This window comes from Bombus pyrosoma, linkage group LG14 (genome assembly GCF_014825855.1).
Source record: "Bombus pyrosoma isolate SC7728 linkage group LG14, ASM1482585v1, whole genome shotgun sequence".
Lineage (NCBI taxonomy): Eukaryota > Metazoa > Arthropoda > Insecta > Hymenoptera > Apidae > Bombus > Bombus pyrosoma.
In genome coordinates, this window is record NC_057783.1 from 3,150,089 (window position 1) to 3,172,871 (window position 22,783).

Below are 22,783 nucleotides of genomic sequence, written 5' to 3' on the forward strand. Positions count from 1 at the left end.
TCGCCTAGAGGAAGTTTCGCAGCGTCGAAATAAAATTTCCACGGCGGAGACGAATTTCGATTGCCAATCGGATTTAATGAAGCTCGCGAACGAGGTCACGGCTGTGTAACGCGATGCATTTTACGTTTTGACGATTTTAGCGGGTCCGTTTTAGCGAAAGCTCGAATCGCGCTTTAATATCGTGCTAGAAATCTCGAAAACAAGTTCCCGAGCATCGTTGCGCCTGTTTCTTTCCTTTTAAACCGAATCGAGGCTGAGAAAACACAGGATGTTCTGTTCCATATTTTCACCACTTCCGTTCCCTTCTTTCTCAAATCTGTGACACAAGCTTACACCGGATGCAGTTACGAGGAAATTTGCGAAATTATGGTGTGCGAAAGTTCGAAAGTCGAGTCCCTTTTCATACCTACAAATTATCTTCGTAATTCAGAATTTTAATAATAATGCGAAAATGTAGGGTTTGACAAAATCGAAATTTTTATAATGGTAATGGTATAAGTCAGTTCGCTGTTGTTCTCCACGAAATTGTGTTTTACGATTATTCTTACAAGAAATTCATTGTGTTAGGCTGCTCCAAAAGTTTCTTTCGTTTTACAAGGAAACAATAGATGCACAACATTTTTTGTTTTATATTATTTTATTAAATTATGTATAATCCACTTTGTTCCAGTAGAACCAATTAGAACTTGAAAGAATATTAGGTTGTCCCAAAAGTTTCTTACTTATAAAACGAAAGAAGCTTTTGGGACGACCTAATATTTTTTCAAGTGGCAAAAACAATGATAACAAAGTGTTAGATTATAATTTAATTAATTATGAAGCTAAAGAGGTAATACTTATAAATAGGCTGTGGGTTTCAATAGACGGAAGAAGTCATGTTGCGTATGCACATTTTTATTTCTGTTTATAAAAATATTTATAAAAATCCGTAATCTGCTTATAAGAATTTGTAGCGGCACATGAGCTAGAGGACAGTTCAAATCATGTTGTTGTTTTGTCTCGGCGTATCAATATCTTTACTCCGGACAAAACAATATCTCCGCTACGTGCAACCCTCGAGCAAAGACGAATTTGAATTTTCTGACTCTTCCCCGACCAGTATAAATAAACGGACGCGATCGTAAGGAAGTCAGTTATCTAGCAGTTATTGATAAATTATCGACGAGTATCTACAAGTATCTACGGGTATCTATCGAGTATCTATTAGCGATCTAATCAGCGATTACACAGCGATTGTCCTAACGAATTTGATAGTACGAGCGTCTTTAGCTGTATTTATTAATTTATTTATTATTTTAAATACCAATTTTCTAATACCAAATTTCTAACTACCAATCCTCTACAATCCTCTACAAATTTAAATAATACTAAATTGTCAAGATTTTGGTTTATATCACTATGATTTTCATGTAGTGATTCTGTTGAATGTGTTCGACATCTTCTAATCTCGCGTTATATTTTGATTCTCGAAGAATATACGTGGACATTGTCTGCAAGTGGAATCTCACGGCGGAGAATAATGTAGGCAATTTACGTTGGAAATATATACACAATGGCCATTATGTGGACGAAATTGCAGGGCGGTTTGTGTGTTTAAAGAGACTGCTAATTGTGGTATTCGTAGCTTCTAAACCGAGCTCAGAGCTTTCTGTTGAACCAGTTAAAGACCCTTTCAGCCAACGAGTTATTTGTTTGTGCAGGTTGCTTTAACAGTTAGGAACTAACTTCACCGCTGGTTACTCGATCGTCTTACTGTTTTTATTTTTCGAAATCTAAAACTATCATGTACGTCAACGTTGAGTTACAAGATAACTTAGGATCATGTTATGCCACAACTTGATGCACAAAGTTTTGCTGTCACCCAATATTCAGTTTTTTCCATTATCCTTTGATCGAGTATTAAGCAGCCAACGATGAAACAACAGTCCTCTATGGAAGCTCGCTATACAGATTAACCCTTACAGTGCTATGGATGCATATATGCGTCTGGCGAAAGCCATCGCTGTGGACTAAGGACGCGTATATGCGTTTGTCAATTTTTCCGAGCGCCTACGCAGAAGTAATACTATTACGTTTGTGTGAGATAAATATAAATGCATTTCAATGTTAATGCCGCGTTCGAAGAAACTGTCTTTTCTTTTTTTTTTTTTTATTTAATACTTTGCATTCACAATTTGTCCAATTTGGACATTTGGTAGAATTGAAACTGTCTGTGAGAGAATATTGGTCTACGGACGAACTGTTGAAAAGCAATATTTTCCGCAAAATAATAGCACGATACGAATGCAGAAAATGCGATGTCGGATTATGTATCGATAATTGTTTTGAAATTTTTCACACAAAACTGAATTATTAACTTGTGTTATATTTACTAAATTTAGTTTTCTACTTTATTGTTTTCTAGTTTACTACCAAAACTCTAGTTTATTATTAATAGTAAATTTCAATGTTTATAATAAATAATTAATACTAAAAAATAACGCTCTTGAATCATTTAATCTCGTGCAAAAGAATTACTATAACTTATTACGATTTGCGCTTTGAATAGTCAAACAACAGAGTTCAGTATAGCGAAAAAGTATTCAGTCAGAGCGTGCCGTCCGTATGGATGGCATAGGCTCCGAGTATTCAGCACTCTAAGGGTAAATGTATAAAAAGATATTCATTCTTAGAGATTTTAATGATTTTTCGTACAACATATCGATAAAAGCTGCTTGTCACTGTATTATAAAATTTGCCCCATTTCTTGTTACACCGTTCGTCGAACTTTTCTACAATTTTCCATATTTTAGTCATCGATAGTTGCAATCTTAAGTACCAAAGTTCCATATTATAAATCGATTAAACGAAAAAACACCGCGAATGAAATGTCACACGAACGTTGATTCTCGTCTGGAGCTTAATTCAATTCCAAGATTGATTCGATTGTTTTCTTCCTGCAGGGCAAAGATTATGGCAACGTATCAACGCGGCAGTGTCTAAAACCGTTGACGAGGGAAGCATGCGAAGAAAATCGAGCGAAAGAAGATTTCTCGACACGGAAAGGGCGGATTCCCAAGGAATTTCGTTAGAAAGAGTACTGTTGCAAATCGTCAGTACAACTGAGCAAAGTGCTTAAAAGCGTGCACGATGGAAAACGTGCCGATGAGCGGTCGACAAGTGGACGCAACCTTTCAAGTGTCGTTGTCAAGAAGTTAATCGCCGCCATGTCGAACCAGACAAATACCACCGATTTTATCGATTACGATCTCAACGAGTCGTTCAGTCACTTCGACTGGGAGGAACTGGCACCCGTCCTCGTCGTCTATTCCCTCACGTTTTTCCTCGGATTAGTCGGTGAGTAAGATGGCACTTTGTCTCGCTGAAAACCCGTCTCGTGGTCTTGTTTCTTTATCCTCTGTTAAGTCGGCTCCAGAAAATCGATTCTTCCCCTTTCTAATAGTCAAATACCATCTTCCGAAGTATCTCGCGAAAAAGGAGACAGGAAAATTGTGAAATAGATAGCTATATTAAATAAAATATCAAGAAATGTGGAAATAATAATAAAATGTTTCCAAAATGGATCTAGCGTTTTAGACAATCGCAAGTATTTGAAAGAATTGTTGAAACGTTCGCAACGTTATCGTCATTAGTATGCAGATACTAGGTTGCGTGGTTTAGCTAGAAAAATTGTTGTTCAATGCGACGACACGATGATTCATTTTATCATCGACTTCCTATTTTGTCACTGCTGTCCACATGACAGTTACTAGATAGAAACGTATGCCGTGTTATATCGTTCAAAGAATTTATCTTAATACTTGTGCGTTGCAATTTTGTACAGTGATGTACAAATATATTTGCATAAATTTTGCGTAAGCGTGTAAAATTCGTACTTTCTTCCTGCAAAATGTCGCTTTCGCGAGAAAATCGCGGACGAAGAACAGCTAAAAATAGTAAATAGGTAGTTTTTAGCTGCGGTAGCTCAAGTTTAAGGGATGAAACTTTGACTCGAAGAACAGGTAAAAATAGTAGATACGTATTTGTATTAAACTGCGTTTAGTTGATTCGCCACTGTTTTTCGGTGGAAGCTGCTCAGCTTTGAGGTGACGCGTTAATCGTCTACTTTTGATGAGAAACTGCAGGAACGGTGCAATAAATGGTTTTATTTCAGGAAATGTCGTCATCATCGGTTCGACGCTGTGCCCGAGACTGAGACCTTTACCATCCACACCGACTAACGTCTTCCTGGGTGGCTTGGCAACGGCCGATCTCCTCCTCATACTCTTCTGCATTCCCGTAAAGGTGAGTTTCTTTATCGAATATTCAGTTGACAATTTTTATTCAACAGCTCACAAAACGGTGGAAGAGGATTTTTATAAGATTTAGAAACGTGTAATTTTATTTTATCAAGAATCCTAGCTCAACAAGTAGACGATAGACAGCAGTTTGTATAGCAAACAGGATTTTGCTGGTAGCTGCGATCTACAGATCGGTCACACGTTACCAAATAATGTTCAATTTTATCGTCCCATGATTTTATCGTGTTGTTTTATCTATGTTGTTTTATCAACGACGATTTTGTTATATTTTGAAGAATTTAATTCCGTAATAGAATCACAGCGTGCAATGTAAACGCATGATAATCCCTGACTGAATATTAGAACAGATATTTATCGAGGTTCCCCGAAACGTGGAATTGCGGTCGGTAGTTTGTTAGTTCGTACTTGAAACGTGCATTAATTCATGGAATTATCAGGCTGTCGTTGCTGATATTTATCATTTAACATGCGCGTTACGCAAGTTTCCTTTATGATACATTGATCTTGATATACGTATGCATTGTGCAAAGCGTTACACTTGTCATCGAGAAACGCTAACTCTGAGCTTTATTTTATTTCCAAACAAATATTTAAAGTTACATTGGATTTCGACATGGTTTCGCTGCGATCGCGTAGAATTGATTTTGTAACCGCTTCATCCCTTGTTGGGACTCGGTATTTCAAGGAGTTTCTTCTGGAAAGATGCGAGTTACGATATGCAACTGACGGTAAATAAAGAATAAAAGGCAAAGCCATAATGTTGTTGACGTCGCTGGCTTCCCAGAAACTTTCCTTACGAATCGTCCAATTTCTGCGAACTTTCGACGAATGAATTTTCCTTTGGAAAATGCATTTCTCCAGGACAAGGGTAACTAAGTTAAGTCGGTTGAACGGTGAACATCTACATGCAAATTGGCGATTGGCACGACGCAATGTAAACCGTTAGCGCTCGATTAGTTCGATCATGTAAAGCGTTGCGCTGTAAACCGTTCATGCTCGATTGTTTTAATTGTAACGTTTGATTTGTCGAAGCATCGCGAATTCCGTTGCAAACATTCCGATTCGGTTTATCGAATAGCGAGTTTTCGACAGTGCAGCTTTTGTCGAGTGTGAACACCAATTATTCTATCTCCTCTTCGAGGTTGATTGCGTCCGGAAACTGGGTCCCGAGAAGAAAATTACAGGAAACGGGAATAGAGGATACCTCTTTGACCATTGCGTTTCTATCTCTTTTATTTTTGACGTTATGATTGTTCGAACTGTACACGGGAATTTGCCGTTCTTTCATCGAAATCTCCGCTAATATTGGCTAACCTTCGTACCTTTAGAATTTTCGAGTAAAGGCTTTTGAAATATCGACGATAGAGACAGATGGTAAAATTTCATATCGAGAAGGTGGAAGAAATCGAGACACGTTGTCTGGCCGAGATGCTGCACGATCACGTTGTCAAGAAAGCGCCGCGACGTTCTGGCCTGAATGAAAATAAAATCGAATTGTGCCAAGTTCTAAAATTACGTATCCGAGAAACAGCCCAATGCCGAATACACGGCAAGGTGGTTCGCTCTTCTTTTACATCGTTCGGTTCAATTACGTTTTGTCTTAAGCGACTTTATTCATCTCTTGCCAACATGTTTAATTGTACTGGATAGTTCGTACGTTTAGGATTTAACCGACTTTAAACAAACTTGGTCAACTGTGACTAGTAGTACCTCTTCTACTGCTTTAGATATATTAGATGTTTTTCATTTTTCATGAAGTAAGTCGATAACGAAAGAAATTGTGGTCTACAAGAGAGATTATTAACAGACTACCGATGTGTATGTATATTCGTATTTTTATAGACGCTAAAGAAACAGAAGCTATCTAAAGAAACAGAAAATCTAAATGGAGATGTATTTCATTTTTCAAATTTTATAACGATCAGTGCATTCGAATATCTTATGTATTTTAGAATATCACACACGTACATCCTGGGTGTTTTCGCATATTTCGATTTTCCATAACTGCATAAACATCCGTAGTCTGATTATTAACTATTTTTTAAGATAGAAAATTTTTAATGGCTTTTCATCATTGCAATTTACATAATCTCGGCAGCTACTTGATGTCCCGTCTCTTTTAGGTGAATTTTTAACTAACAGGGATCCAAGAATAACAGCGTGGATTTAATTGGAACGATCGCTTTTAAGGGACATCGTTTGAAGAACTTCCCCTTTGTCGGTTAAATTTCAGCATCAAAAGTACGTAGATTAATCTGTCCCCGCCGCGAGATCTCGAAAGTAATTTTCCAAAGAAACATTTTGCCAGATCTCGTATTCGACCCTTGCTCGTTTTTCACGCACTCTGCTAATTTTCTTCCGCGGGATAAAAATGATCCCTCGACGATACTTCTATCTGCTCGAGAAGAGAATAGGGTTGCTATGGGAAGAGTCGAAGGGGTCACTAGGAAAAGCAGTAGCAGCCCTTTGAAAACCATCTTATTGCTTTATACGTGGCCATGGTTTAACGCGTTAACTACCGCGTGAATTTTATATATTTTGCTGTGGGAGCCGCAGATTGAAATATCCCACGCCAAGGTTATACTATGGATTTTTATGCAAATTCGCAAGTTCACGAAAACATTTAAAACAGTATGACCGGGGGAGACATTTTTTTTACGTATTAAACATTGTAAAGAGTAGTGTACTTTGGATTTTTTATATGTTTTTGCATATCACGCGCCTTCTGTGCATTTTTCTACCTTCATATTTTTCATAATTGCATAAAAATCCACAGTCTAATTGTGACTATTTAATTTTGGAAAAATATTTTCTTCTAACAATGGTACTTAAATCATTCGCATTGTCGAACGTTTTTTAGTCCACGAAATTTATGTTATTTTAATCATCCTAAAAAAAAGTTTAATAACGCGGCTCACCGATGATCACGATTGACCGTGGCAGTCAATGTGTTGATTCGGGTGAGTTAGCGAGTTGAATCGGTGACGTTTCGTTGACAGTGTCTTTCGCATGATCTATTTCCCTTCGTCGTTCGTTCCAAGGGGACGTGATTTAATCTATTATCGGCTCAATTCGAGCCTCTTAGTGTCAATGATACCATCTTGGAATACAGACGATAGACACATATTCTTGCTGACGTTTCTTGTCTCCTTTGGATGAAGGAAATTTGATCGAGTAGCACCATTCCCTGTTTAGGGAGAATCTGTTCTTATCTCATCTAGTTGTTTGAAGATAATCGACTAACGCTCCAGACGAAAGTTTTAGTTTGATCGAATATTTCTCAAACGTATTTTTTCAATAGAAAAATGACGCTCTCTTCCCTAACAAAAATACCGATGATTCTTGAAAAAGATGAAAAAAGATTGCCTGAAAAGATGTTTCCTCGAAACTATGTAAACATTTTTAATACCATTAAGAAGAAAGGGCATATTTAGTACTATTTCATCATTATTTTTCTGTTCCATTATCATCATCTTATTTGTTACAGTTGGAACGATTGGAAAAGTTTAGTGAAATACTGATCTTTGGTAACATTTTGTTTTAATGTGTTGCAACGTCCGCTGCTTTAAGTAATTCGATGATTTATTTCGATAGTCATTATTCAGCGATCAGGTTTTATGGCAATTACACTGCAAACGAAACTTCATTGCATGGAAATTGTTGAATTTAGTCGAAACGTGATCAATCGTTGCTTAAACTTCGAATAGACAAATATGTCTCTAAAATACTAAATAGAACTGACCTCTGGAGATCATAAACTCTTTTGCTTTCCCTGTTTTATCATCAGTTTTGTTTGAGTAGAAAATTACAATCTCTCTGGTTGATTTATGTGTTCGAAATGAAAGTAATGTTTGTTTGGATGAAAGATGGAAGACGAACCTTTGAAGATGTTAACAGTTGACTCCTTCGATCGTTGTTTATCGCTCGAAATGAAGTCGCGGTGTTCTCAGGACTTTATTAAGAAAATATATTAAAAAAAGTGGGATGTAAACTGTGCCAAATGGGATTCCGGTATCTTCCTTAAAGTCAATTATTTGACATTTCCGTCAAAAACGTTTCCCCTCGTTGCGCTACTTTCTAAATATCACGTAAATCGTATGTTCGTCCCTGCGTATATTAATAATTTATTCCGCGACGTGGACTTCGGTTTATGGTCATTTTGTATCATCATCAACTTCCTATTATTGTATAATTTATTATCACACGTGATTTTACGATTGCGCATGAATTAATTAAGTTTGCATAATGTTACTGCGTACCGCGTTTTTTCCCACTAATCTACATACATCTAGAAAGAAATGGATTGTTCATTGCAATTCATACTTCTTTTTCTTCTTTAAATTACAGTGATCGATCACGTCAATTGTAAGATTTTATGTTAATAATCTTACAGTTAAACGTCACCTTCGCGATAACTGCATGTTCTCGATTTATTGCTCGTTTACAATTAGCGTGCGTTGTTAACTCCTTGTCTTAACATCGTTATGGAATAGAAACATCGGTCACGTATGAAAATTCCAAGGGTTTGCTTAATAATATTTTCATCCCCATCTTCGCTAAGCTCGAACAAGCTAAATTATTCGTAGCACTATTGATAACACTATGTTGGTTTCTCGGGAGCAACCGTGTTTACACTTTGCAGTCTATTTCTTTAGGGGAAGCCTGAAACTGGTCTACCCCGAACAAGCAGACTGTAATGTCTACGAAAAACGTTGGTGCAAAATGCAAGTGTAAAGTGCAAAGTGTAAAGTGCAAACACGGTTGCTCCCAAGAAGCCACCGATATCGTGGCATATCGCTATCGTGAAAATTTCAAATATAATATTCTTTTATAGATTTACAAAACAGTCTGGAAGTTAATTCACCATGAGTAGACGACATTTTCCATAAATTTCACGGCTTATCTGGCCGCTAATCCTTAACGGGTTAATCGAATCCAATTACCTTTACATTATCCTTGCATTTTTAAGTAAAAAAAAAAAAAAAAAAAAATAGGATTTTACGTCGAAGAAACTAGTCAGGTTACGATGTGTGTTTATTGGACCATTCGCGGAGAGACGCGATCACGAGAAGGCACGTCAACGGGAGTCGTAAATTCTCGTTACGATTAGATAATCGACGCCACGAAATGATCGATCGCCTGATTTCTGTTACGACAATAGGGGTGGTTCAACTGAATTTACACTGAATTAACAGGTATAAATTAATGTTTATTCCAACAACTTTATATAGAAGATAGTTACACTGATGCGTATGTCTAAGTTAAATAAGTGATTGATTCAAGGAATGAAACTCGGTAGTGACATGTTGACTATTCTAACGGTGAAGAATAAGTAAGTTAAAGTGGCGATGCTGTGTCGGAGGAAAGCTAGTGATGGGTGTGTCTAAAGACGCGAGGAAGCTGATTTGTTCATGACGATTTTGGTTAGGAAAAGTGAGGGCAGTAGACTTGTTTCTGATTCGATACAAGAAGGTTGATGGACTAGGAAGTGTCTTAGCCGCTATCGATAGATAGTTGCTAGTGTAAAGTATCGTACGTGAGCAAAACGAACTTTCAGTATCTTCTTGTCATAAACAATAGCCTTTAGATATCGATTTAGTTTAGAGATATTTGTTCGGTCTGACGGACCTTCTAGAATGTCCTAAGAGTTATGGTCGGTTCTTAAGACTATCGAGGGACGAAATAAGGACGTGCGGACATCTGGTTGCCATCCCGTCTGCGTTGTGTGGTCTGGTCTAGGTAGAGTATCGCTCGACGTAACAATGTGTTCGTTATTAATTCATGGCCTGAAGGTGCGTTTCTCGGTTACGCTGAACCATGGAAAGCAACGCGTTCGATCATTATTATCTATCGCGATATTGTTGGCCGAGTTCGTAGGTCGGTTTTATATTTTACGTTAATCTCGTGTTACTGGCCGAGGAGGAAGAAGAAGGAACACAGTTGGTTGCGAAATAAAAGCAACGACGCGGCAGACGACTGATTTATTCGTTATTCGCGGTAGAAAGGGTATCCTTTTCCTCAGTTGGCTCCCATTTCCCTCGTGGAGAAGACATAATGTCCTGAACGTTAGCTGGCAACGAAGGCAAAAAGACATTCGTGCGATAGAATGACGATCTCTGTAGAAAAATGCTCGTTCCAAGACAAAAGCGGTTTCTAGCAGTTCAGCGAAGAGGATTTAACAAGAATCGATATTTATGTATGAATGGAAATGATTTATATAATATTTTATTTAGTATTTTATTTAGTTGTTAGACATTAGTTGTTTGATATTGTCGGGTCCACGGAAATTATCAATATTTTATTTAATTTAGTTTTGCAACATTTTTCTTAGTCGTTAGTTAAATTTGGGACTGTCTGAAATGTTCCGTATCTCTAGAAACGTCGAATATTTCATCGTTACAGTGGTTCAATTTTTATAATAAGCTACAACTTTATTGCTCTAGAATTCGCTGTTCTCGGAATTCTTGATTCTAGAATTTACCACGGCAGTTTAGGCGTAAGCAATAAGAAGGCGATTTCTGTAGAAAAGTCGAGGAAATTTAAAGTCAAAGAGTTTTCGTCGAATCAGTTTTCGATCCAATAAAACTTTCCGCTATGTCTGTGAACGTTGCATCGCGTTTCGCTTAGCTGTTGGAAATTCGTCGGAAATATTGGAATTTGAAATAATCTGAAGTCATTAAATTCACAGAAATGTTAAATCTTTATAACGTTTTAACTTTAACAGCAAGATGAAACTGCGCTTTTATCTTTCTTAGAATCCACGATTCGGAAACTTGCACGTGGTTAGGCGTAAGTTATACGCGCATGGGTTCGTTCGAAACGTAATTTTAGTCGATCCATGGAACTGGTTGTAACCCCGTTTCGAGCAACCACTTCTCATAGATATTATTACGCACGAACGTACTTCTGGCTCGGGCCAGAAAATTGACTGTAATTTCTGTCAATAGAATTGGATTGCTTTCGTGATACGGTAGTTTAGGCCACGATAAAACGTCAAAGAATTCCTTCCTGAGAACATAAACGAACGGAACGTTACCAAACAAATTACAAATTCTTCGCCGAGGATAAATAATTCTGTTCTACTTGAACCAGTCCCTCGATGATGCTTGTTAGAATAAGCGCATCGATGCGCGATGCAGCTTTTCGCCTGCTTGACACAATAGAGCTTATATATCACGTAGTTGGTGATATTATTCGGGGTGTAGCTGGTCTAGAAATTAGCAGGAAAATACAACGTGAATTCCAGCGAAAATAGGATTCCTCGCATTTCGATAGGGATATTTTGCCTCGTATGTCGCGTAGGTCACGTATCTTCGATACTACGCGCGAATGCGTCATCTAATTGAATAATATTCCCAGAAGTCAGACGCGTCTTTACCGCCCACGCATGACTGACAATCCTATCGTATTTATTCACCATACCTTTGAGAGGCATGTAATGTTTCATAAAATATGCGTTATATCCGATATCGTGCGTTATGAAATTATTTACAGTGGATTATCCGGACTTATCTGAGTTTAGATATTTTTTAGAGCAAATTACATAGACGTAGACCAATTAGAAATAACGTAATAAGAAACGGATGCGGGTTGAGTGGAGAGCTGTCTTTTGGAGCCGAATCGATAAAGACACGAATTGACATAAACAAAGTGTACATGAATTTATAAAATTCAATGGTTGCACAAATATTTCTCCCTTGGAAATCGGAGTTCCATCGTATTGCAACGACTGTAATGGGAATTTTCATTCATCCGCAATGTAATCGCGTAGAAATATACTGGGGCGTTGGAAGTTGAATTCCAATCGGAACCCGACAATTTCCAATCGTACAACGTTATTTATGTTTGTGTTATCCGAGTTACAGACTTTTGAGACTTTGAGATCGTCCATGAGTTACCGTAAATGATACAAAAGCATTTAGAAGTGTAGTGGTATGCTTAAAGAAGGTAAAAAACAAGGTGAGAAATTTTAGTTATTTTGGCGTATAAAAAAAGCCATTTGTCATAATCGACCGATGTACTGAATTTCATGGACAGTGATAAACGATGTTATTAAAATTCTGCTCTAGACAAAACCGTCGTCAGCTGTTAGTGATGCCTGTTCATTTTTATGGTACACACTTTATCGACGTTTCGTCTAGTTTAATGGTGACCTGAATATACTAGGAGCAACAGGTACGTGTGCCAGCGATGTCAGTCAATCTGCTAGGTAGCACGTTTTAATCTGATAATCTATTATAAAATAATGGTTTTCCGTTTGCACATTGTTTCGTACTTTTATTTTTAGAAATCTTTGAATACTCATTTAGAATATTTATTTATTAATAATTGATATTTACAATACATCTGTGACAATATGTCTGTGCGTGAAAACATCATGAATAATGATATTAATTCAAGAAAGAAAAAAGAAAAAGAAACGAAAAAATCAGCGATAAATGCGAAAGCAAAATATTCCTAGTTAAATGGTCGTCACCATGATACGAAACAACAAAGTAAATTAAAAATATAGACTATAACGAAGTAGATGTAACATAGAAGACTTATTTACATAGTAAAATAATTTTGCAAGTACAGTAGCATTCCATAGCTAAATAACTTTGTAAATGTAGCTTAGAAATTAAATTCCTTTCATATATTCATGAATGAAACCACGCGTGGCTGTTTATCGAATGAATGGCTGGCCATACACGGACCTTTACTACTTACATGCTTCGCATCCTACGCATATTATCGATTTCCAATTTTGCCGTTTGCTCTTTGTACCGGGCTCTGCATCTACCTTTATCTTATTTCAAGAACTACGCGTGCATTCTTCGCGTGAAATCGTTCGTACCCCTTTTCTTCGGATGATTTCGAAAGGGAAGTCGAATCTCATGTTTCTCAGTCGTAATTTTCCTGCACGAACTTGGAATACTTGTCCTTTCTTATTATTACCGGGTATTAAAAGTTTGCGGAACTTCGTGTTGCCGGAAGAAAAGCTCGTACATTAAAAGAGATTTTCTTTCACTCATCGAGTTCCCAAGTAGAATGAGACTGCCGGGGAAAGTTATTCGTGCCCGTATCAAGTTCCAAGGATATTACTGGCCAGTTGTTCCAAATCGAGCAAAGATACGTTCGTTCTGCCTTCTGTCATTGATCGATCGAAAGTGCACTTCTTGTATTCGATGATTTTCCTCGAAGATTATTCAAAATTCAATGACCGACCAAAGAAAGCTAAAAATCTCTACTTGCTTACACTAGCAACGTTTGTATTAGAAATTCTTTGGCAGGTTAGTGATAATTATTTTCAAAAATTATAATTTCTCGCCATCTATTCTTCCAATGAATCTGTAAACTCAGCTCACACATTTTAACATTTAACGCGAACTATACTTTGGCAATCTATGGCCTATTGTCCATTTTATTTTACTTTTGCAAGCAACAATTATTCGTTGCTCTTTCATCTCAGTTTTATATATCGAGTGATTATAGGATTTTTCTATTCGAAATTATCTTGATACATCGCAGGGAAAGAGAGCATAACACTTCGTTTCTTTGTAAGGTAATTTGCTTTCTATAGTGTTCACAATTCAAAATAGTTTCGGCTTGTTCAATTTGTTCTCTTCCCATTGACTTTCAATTAGTATTGGTAAGTTATAGATGTTGAATAATTTCGGTTAAGTTATCTCATGCCAAACTGTTTAAATATGTTTCGTGCTCCTTATTGCGTCAAACGTAGACCGAGAAACGAAATTAAAAGGACCCATTTCCTTTTCTTATATAGTAGCGATTGAAAAATTTTAATCGACAATATAATCTCACAAGAGTAAATTTTTAACACGTTCAAGCGGAATTATGGAAAATACTTTTGCTCGTGCAACCGCGTCGTCAATAGGAAATTGTCAAGTTTACGGAAATTGTTCGCGCCGGTTACGTGGATAATATAAAACAGTTTTGTTCGATGAAATGTTCTCGATACTTTCTCTGACGATCGAACCCGGCGGTGTTTCAAAGATTTTCGAATGCGACCGTGTACATTGTCGATGAAATGTGAAAATCGCTTTCCCTGGTTGGATTAAAAAGCTAAATGTTGCTCGCGGAACAGAGTTTTCGGTGTCCTCTTGGCAGACGGTGCTGGCATCGTGACAAGCGTTTGAAAATCACGACTCTGCGGAAGTTTTTTGTTCCTCTGTGAAAAATCGCTCGCTACGTTTCGTCAAAAATAAAATCGTTATTTTTGTGGATCGACTTTCCGCTGATACAAACAGCTAAAATGTTTCGCCGTGAGTATTTTTCCGTTCGAAACGAAATGTCTATAGCGAACTATTCTGTAAAAAAAAAGAAACAGCATGGTTTCTTTTTCATCGATGAACTCGTCGTGCTAAATGTATTTTTGTTTTACTTTTTGCTCGGACACCATGCTGCCCTGTGTTTCCAGGCAAATAAGAAGCAATCGGATTCATTCGAAGGTATAAATTCGATGCTACGAAACAATCGCTAGAGAACGATATCTAGCGCGCGTTCTTCCTTTTACGAATCTTTGTCGTCTGAAAAGGAAACGATAAAACGAGCCGGTCGGTAGTTAGGAAAAAGGAGTGACGTTAAAGGTGACGTGAAACGAGGCAATCGTTGTATTGACAGTAGGCAAAAAGGCAATAGACCCGAGACGATCGATACCGCAGGAAGTAGCAAATGTTAGTCGGAAATTTAACGTTTATTTTCGTTGATGCTCTTAACAGCCTGCAGATACAATGCGATCGTATATGTTTTACAATACACGCAAATATATATTTCAAATTGGCGACATTTCTTTTAATGTTTCTCTCGAAGGTTAATATAAATTTAATAGCCCTACGGGGATATATTTCTTTTAAAAAGAAATCACACTTCTTCGACGGAAAAAGTTTAATATATCTGTCGGTGGTTTTAGAGTACTTTCAATTGCCTGTTGGAACCTCAGACCTTTGAGAATTCCCCGATAAAAGATATAAGGAAGTCTGATGGAAACTTCGTTTGCTCTGCAAAAGTGTATGAAGTAGCATTAACCCTGTGAATTCTCGTGAAAATAACCAAACGTGGTCGGTTTTCCTTTCCTTTATCCTCTTTTAGATCTTTCATGCGATTCTACAGATAATTAATTAAATAATTTCTTTTCGTTTGGTTCTAGCGTTACGAATGTTTATGCATTTATGGAAAATTGAAAGGTTAAAATTTAATTAAAAATCATTGCGGAATAACTGAAAGTTTTAATATTCGTCGAAATGAAATTATATTCACGTTAATAAATCAAATCCAAAATCTTCTTTTCGTGATTAATTATAATTAGTAAATAATTGAAAGTTGATATTGATAAGTACAATTATTAAAATAATTGTATTTTAACATTTATCAATCGCATTAAATTACTATGTTCGTGATCAGGTTCAAAATCTTCTTTGACCGACTTTCTTGGTCACATCCTTTTTCTCCATCGTTACATATCTTGAAACGAATGTTTCTCATGAAAGACAGTCGCCTTTGCAAAGGATGCTTCTCATTTGCTTTGCTGTCTCTGTATTCATTTGCTATTCACTGATCGTCACTCGCAAACACGCGGCAATTTATCGTATGTATCATCGTTTCGTGAGAAATCGATGCTAGAAGGCAAGTCGCCCCGAACTTGTCGTTTCGTGGATTCGTTGTTCGCAAGCAGAGAAACGACGCGGATGTTCGTCCTACTTTCTACTCGATCATTATGGCAATTCGCGACGAGAACTCCCCTTGGTTTGTCCTCTTTAACTCTTTCCCTCTCTCTCTCTCTTTCTTTCTTTCTCTCTCATTTTCTTTCGCGAAATCGCGACTTTCAGTACCTTTGAAAAATTAACTTCTTTGTTGTCTGAAAATATCTCATTTATAAAGACTTTATGCGCTTTCCAGATACAGAAGAATGCAGGAGAAACACAGAAGGCGCAACCTTTAAATACATTATTTCCTAATGTAATATAAAACTTTTTGAAAGTTTCAATTTATGTGCGGCGGGATGATGAAAATGTAATTTTAAAAATTCATTCCAGTTTTCTTCGTGTTTTTTAAGTGGAAAGGGAACGTACGATCCGTTTTTCATAAATACTCGACGTTAAACGTTATATTTGACATTAACGTAAAATTACATTTTCTATAATATAACTTTTATTTTAATTTCTCTAGTAAAAATTTCATATTTCGTGTAATTATGGGATTTCACTCTTGCAAAGTAGTCATAACTCTTCCGTGCTTCCAAATGGAACAAGCGGTTCTTATTTAAATATCATTGTGAGATTTATTAAAATGCCAGAGAGGAAGTATCTTCGTGAATTATATTAAATAGATATTTCACGAACAGAGGATTGATTTTCGGCGAAAGTAATTAAACCATAGAGGGAATTGCGGACACATTTTGCCTGAACTACATCGTGTTATACTACTTGCACGATGCACGTATACGCTGGAAATTTCCAAACATCGTGCAGTACAAGCCAGGAGTGTTCTTGGCAAATCGCTTTGAGGATTCATTAAGGAGAAACCTTGTCGTATTTGCCCGGTTATTCTCTTGTTTCTCCAGCTGTTTTTCCGAGTAGTCGAACTTGCGTATGGACGTGACATTTTGCGATCAGTTTATGGTTTAATCTCGTCAGTTCTTAACATACTTTGATTCGCATATCCTGAGTTTTAATGTACTTTTAAATCTTGCTTCGAATATTTCGAATTTTGTAATCTCAAACTTCACGTATTTTAAAGCTTTACGCCACCGTTTAGCTCTTTTGCGAAAGAATCTTTTTCGGACTTATTTTTATTCGAATTTACCAACGTGATACCAGGACATTCGCAAGTTAAATCGATCAATTCTATTTCTTAAGAAATTCTCAAGTTTAGTACTAGGACATACGATTAATGATCAATTTATTTTCAATGTATGATTAGCTTTTATCCCTAATATCTATAATTATGAAAGTTAACAATTCCTGTATCAGAGCGATAAAAAATGGAAAAGTCTTTCCCTCTTCGAGAAACAAAACTCTTGACGCGAAAGAGTTTCAATGCGAAAACTTTAGAGTCGTCGATCGATGGTAACAGAAATTTCCAGATTGAAAAGGGGGTTGACGCTGAGCAAATTTCTATAAATTTCAATATATAACGATCTATAATATTTAAACGAACATTATAAACTACCTAATCTTGCCAAGACTCATAAAACGGAAAAATGAAATTATTCCGAAAGAACTCTGAATTAAAATCATTTCCATGTTCCTATCCGACTATCCGTATTAATATTGTGAACAAATGTTTCCCATTAGGAGTTTCCCCTGGGAAATCTGTCGGTTAATTACTATTTCATCCTTGCAAGCTTATCAGTATCGTGCTGGTAATACAATATCTTGCATTAGGATTCATTAATTTCTCACGTTAATTAACCTGTGCGTTTAGAATCGATTATCTGTTAAAGAGTCGAGTAAATATTAGTTAGGGTAGATGCGTCGAATTCTAACTCGGTTAATCTCGGTATGTATTAAAGCTTGTGGTTTAATGCATCGGTTATGGCTATGTATAATGTGTACTTAGATCGAACCTGTGCCTTGTTTATGTTCTACGAGAGCAGGTAACAACGCGGAATTTACCTCGTAGATTGCTCTTTAAACGCGAAGGTATCCTCGTGATTGTAACCGAATAAATTTTTTCTCATACGTTCGAACGAGAAAAGATCAGTTGCCCGTAGAAAAATTGAAAACAAGAGACGGTACAAGCTCGAATCGTTTCCGCTGTTCGAGTTTTCCTCCTTAGAGAATCGAATGTCGTCTCGAAACTTTCGCCTTGGTCGTTATATCGCGGTGCTTCGAACAAAGGAGATTTCACATAGAAATCAAACTTCGAAATTTTCCAATTTATAACATTGGGCCGATCGATTGTATATTTTAATAGACGAACGAAATTTTAGTACGTGTTTTTCTTTAAAAGTGGTCAATAGAATTTGGAGAACAATAGAACTTGAATTGTCAGAAAACTATTATTGGAAGATCGATTGAATAGAAACTTTAAGAATGGCAATGGAATAGAAGTTGAGAGATATTTTTATTCGAAATTTTGTTATAATCTCTGCATTTGTTTCAAAGGGAAGAAATGTAGTGCGTGTAATAAGAGGTGTGAAATTGTTAGATTAGAACTGGATTATCAAATGCAACTTTAACGAACTCCATCGGAAGCAACGAAGATGTTAGTGTTTTATTCTCGTCGTATAGACAACGCACTGTATGTGTTGATGCGTGGATTCAAATTAAACTGTGCTATATGTAGATTTGGATCAAACTGTGCGATATGTACATTGAGATCAAACTATGCAATACATATGTAAATTCAACTTAAATTGCGAGCTGTGAATGCGTGCACGCGTTCGATACTATCTAACTAAATATTTTCTTTCTCTCGTACGAAGGTTATAAGTGGTACACAGAGGAGAGCAAAAGAGAGTTTATGAAATCAGAAGAAACACCACGATTTTATTAAATGGATTTATATCTAAATAAGAGAAACGAATAAATATAATATAATTTATATCGCAGGAGAGTGTTATCAAGGTGGTAAAAAATAGAAAATAAAATTTATACCACTGCTTACGCTTCATAATTCGTTGCCACGTGAAATATTTCGGTGGAGAGAGAAAAATATCGAAAGAGAATATTTTCTCTCGTGGTCGTGTTTTTACTTTCACGCGAATGGTGCTGCACCCGAGCCACGAGATTCAACGTTACGAATTATTCGACAATTGTTCTGCTACGAAGACGCAGATACATTCCACTGTACACGCATGCGTATGTTGCAGTTTGTTAGCGTGGCATTGTTATACAACACTCTGTACATGACATATATGCGCCTGCGGGTTACACGTATTACCATGCTCCCTTTATCAAACTGAAGTCTACTTGTTTTAGCCTGCGATATTTTTGGGGGATAAATACGATGCCAAAGGAATTCCAAATAATTATTTAGCCGCTCGCCGAAGTACTCGAATACTCGTAGAAAACTTTTATCGATATGTTTTATCGCGTACTGTACGAAACATTTGGAAATTGGGACGCACGCGAGCAACACATATACAGTAAGAGTGAAAAGTGAATATACGTCTCGAAGGCACGAAATTCATTCAGAAGTATATATGTTAAGCGTTCGTGTATTGAAAGGTCGTAATTCGCGGAGGAAAAATTGCGATTGTAAAATCTTGAACAGAGATCCTATATTAAGGACATTATGCAGCTTTTACGCGACACTAAGAAAAAACTTACTTTTTCGACGTAAAGAAAATTATTTCTCGATTTTATCGACATTTCTGTCGAGTGCTTCTATATAAGTATTTGATTCTTCACTTGTTAGTGGCAGAAGCTTTACGACGAGGATATGCAGTCTTTTACGGGATATTCTTTCCACTTTGGCGAGGGGAAGCGAAAGTAAGACATTACGTTGGTGCAACAAAAGAGTAGTTCGATATGAGCCAGATGATTCTGATATATGGATGCTTTCACGGGGTTGAAAAGCGAGACGTTGCAATCTTCAGCCTTGGCAAAACTTCGGGAAATTCAAACGATCCGCCAAACTTTGTATACGAAGATAAGCACAAATATGATAAGTACATTTTTGTTTACTAGCTGATTTGAAGATTGAGATTGACTCACTTTATGACTAATTAGGAGAATTTTTGTATTATTAAAAATTAGAGTTCAATTTAAATATGAATAAAAATTGAGATAACTGCTTGAAGATTAGGTCCAAGGATGTGAGTCTTTTTCAAAATAGTTGATAAATCGACCAAGTTTTATGGGAAGGGAACAATTTTTTATTCAAGCAGTATTTTAATATCCTCGAGGCTGTAATACGGCGATGAGAAATATTTTGAAAATTTTCGAGAACGACGAAAAAACACGCGTTTAATTTCAAAACTAAATTTTAATACAGACAATTTTGATAATATGCAAAATGCGACTTGTTATGTTCTTCTCCGACGATCTTCACGCGAGAAGCATCGTTACAAACGAAAGAGATTATCTGTCTTGTCAGTGGTGCAATATTTATGGTATTTCTATTCCTCTTTACAGGAGAGAAACAGCAGAGAATTTGGTCTTTTGTTGTCAGAGAATCCTCAAGGTTTTCAAGACTCGGATACCTTATACGATTCGATAACAGTTTCGGATTCCAGGATCAGGTTATAAAGTTTGATTGCAAATGGTTACCCTCCAGAGGATTCCCCGGGGATCTTTAAACTCGGTGACAGTCGTTGTGCCCAATAAAATGATAACAGTGGAGGATATTACACGAGACAGTAGACATTGTGAAGGGCGTCGACGAAATAATATTGAAACGAGTAAATGTAAATTTGGTGACAGGAAAATATATCTTTCTCTGTCGAGTATTAAATGTTAGATTCTTGGGAAATTTAATGATTATTAATTTTAATAGATTATTATAAAATAATTTATAAAAATTACTCATTTCCTTTCTTTGGTGACCTTTTGTTATTAAATACCCATTTCTCAAACTGAATGTTACGAAGTTCCAATTGCTCCAAAATTTTTGGATCCAATTTTTCACCAACGTGGAAAACATTGGCCGTGACACGTTACGTCACGTCGTTCTTATATTTTTAGTAGCGATCTAAGTTTCTTGGAGCATTCTATGGGGTGAAACCCATGGGATATCCGATGAAAAAGCCCGCGGTTGCTTCGATAAGAGTCCATTCGTATTCCGTCGAAAGGAAAATGGAGAATACGACGACCCGTGACCCTCTGGAGAGAGTGAGTGTTCGATATCGCTGTTTTTTTTTTGCCAAGAATAGATCGCTAGGAGGCAGTAGGTGGTGAAATTACACGGTGATCGTTCGCTGGAATTGGACTTTGCTAATCTTATCGCGCTGTCTTTGCAAATTTGAAACACCAGACAATTCACGTGGAAGTTGCCTTAACGACGAGCTTTTTTCGAACTATATTTTCCGAACTTTCTACCAAATTTTCCAAAATTCCCAACTTTTTCATTAATTTTTCAACTTTTCCAAATTTTCCATTAATTTCTCGAAACTACTGATTTTTGTACACGTCTGTTTCTTGACAGCAACGTTAAAATTATTTTTGCCAGGAAGTTTTAAACTCGATACAAAAATAAAAAAAGACCGCGCATCGTAAGCACAGTAGATCGAGGAAACTTTATATTCATAAAGAAAATTACGAAACTAGAAGCGTGGGTCGATAGGTTATGCGCAGCGGGGCAAAAATTCGCGAATGCTTTTCATGGGACGTACTCCAACCTTTTGTGGGTGCATTCCATTAGAAAGTTTCGAAACGTGAAACGGAGATCGATGTCAAAAGGGTAACCGGAGTACCAAGAATAGAGACACCAGAAATTCTCGAGGGCGCCGATGAGATATTCTATCCTCGTTTGCACTCCAGCTTGCAACTAATCGATTCCAGAAAGTGGATTGGCATGGTGCAAGAATATTTTGTTAGACCAACATAGCCAGGCCGTAGACGTGCACGCCACTAAAGTACACTGCCGACCAAAAACATTAAAAGATTTGATAATATTTCACACAAGTTGAATCCGTGCCAACTTTCTTATTTTCTATTTATTTTATGATAAATCTCTCGTTTTATCCTAACAATATAAAATACTGAAAACGTGAAAATTATTAGAGCTTTTTAACGAAGACAAGTAGATGTTCTAATACTTGTATCTGACAGTGTGTAGTGTTCTTTTAAAGATACTTAGTTTTTCTCTTTCTTTTTAGAACAGCTCTCGAGATGACGACCGTGTGACGTGAAAAAAGGGTTTCGTTAAAAGAGGATGGGCAAAAATAACGTACATGCTCGGCTCTTTGTCCGAGGATCGAGGAAATGAGCATGTACAGAACAAGGAACTACAGTTACGTGGAATTTTTATTAAATCCCGAGAATCTCGATGCCCGAGTCTTTCCCGTGTGGCTTCTTAAAATTAGAAGAGACGAATATCTTTGTTACATCAGAGATTTATTCTTACCACGGTGATTTCTATTTTACAGGGAATCTTAACATCGGATTAACCGCGCGACGAATGGTTATCGCGCGAGAATTTGTCTTCGGAATGTTATTGTTACATACATATATATGTTGAATACAATTCGTGTCTCTTCTAAACCGACAAACGAGTAATCGTTCGGGTATCGCTTTAATTTGCTTTCTATAAGACGAACGTTTCGTTTGTAGGAAGAAAAAAATGTCTTTTCAGTCTCGCAATGCAAGTTTTGTTGACAAATAACTCTATGAAAGGTCGTACAAATGTAAAAAGTTGCCAACACGACGATTTATGGCATTCAACAGAGGCATTTTGGTTTTCTTCGGGGATTGTTTGATTACAACCGTGAAATTTGTACGAAAAAGGGAATTCGCCACACGAATTTCGTAATACAAGTTCTGTTGTTTGTTTGACAAATAGAAGCATAAAAGTTCGTAAGAATATTCGGCCACAGC

General features: G+C 36.8%; 1 protein-coding gene across 7 annotated transcripts in view; it reads left to right on the top strand.

Annotated features, from left to right (window-relative positions):
- Positions 1-22,783, top strand: part of LOC122574905 (QRFP-like peptide receptor) — an 80,624-nt gene that overhangs the window by 17,766 nt on the left and 40,075 nt on the right. For all 7 annotated transcript variants that reach the window (XM_043743101.1, XM_043743102.1, XM_043743103.1 and 4 more), the window contains exons 4-5: positions 2,943-3,336; positions 4,154-4,284. In XM_043743101.1, coding sequence (XP_043599036.1) covers positions 3,207-3,336; positions 4,154-4,284 — 261 coding nt within the window. In that variant the 5' untranslated portion in view covers positions 2,943-3,206. The remainder of the gene's footprint in view (positions 1-2,942; positions 3,337-4,153; positions 4,285-22,783) is intronic.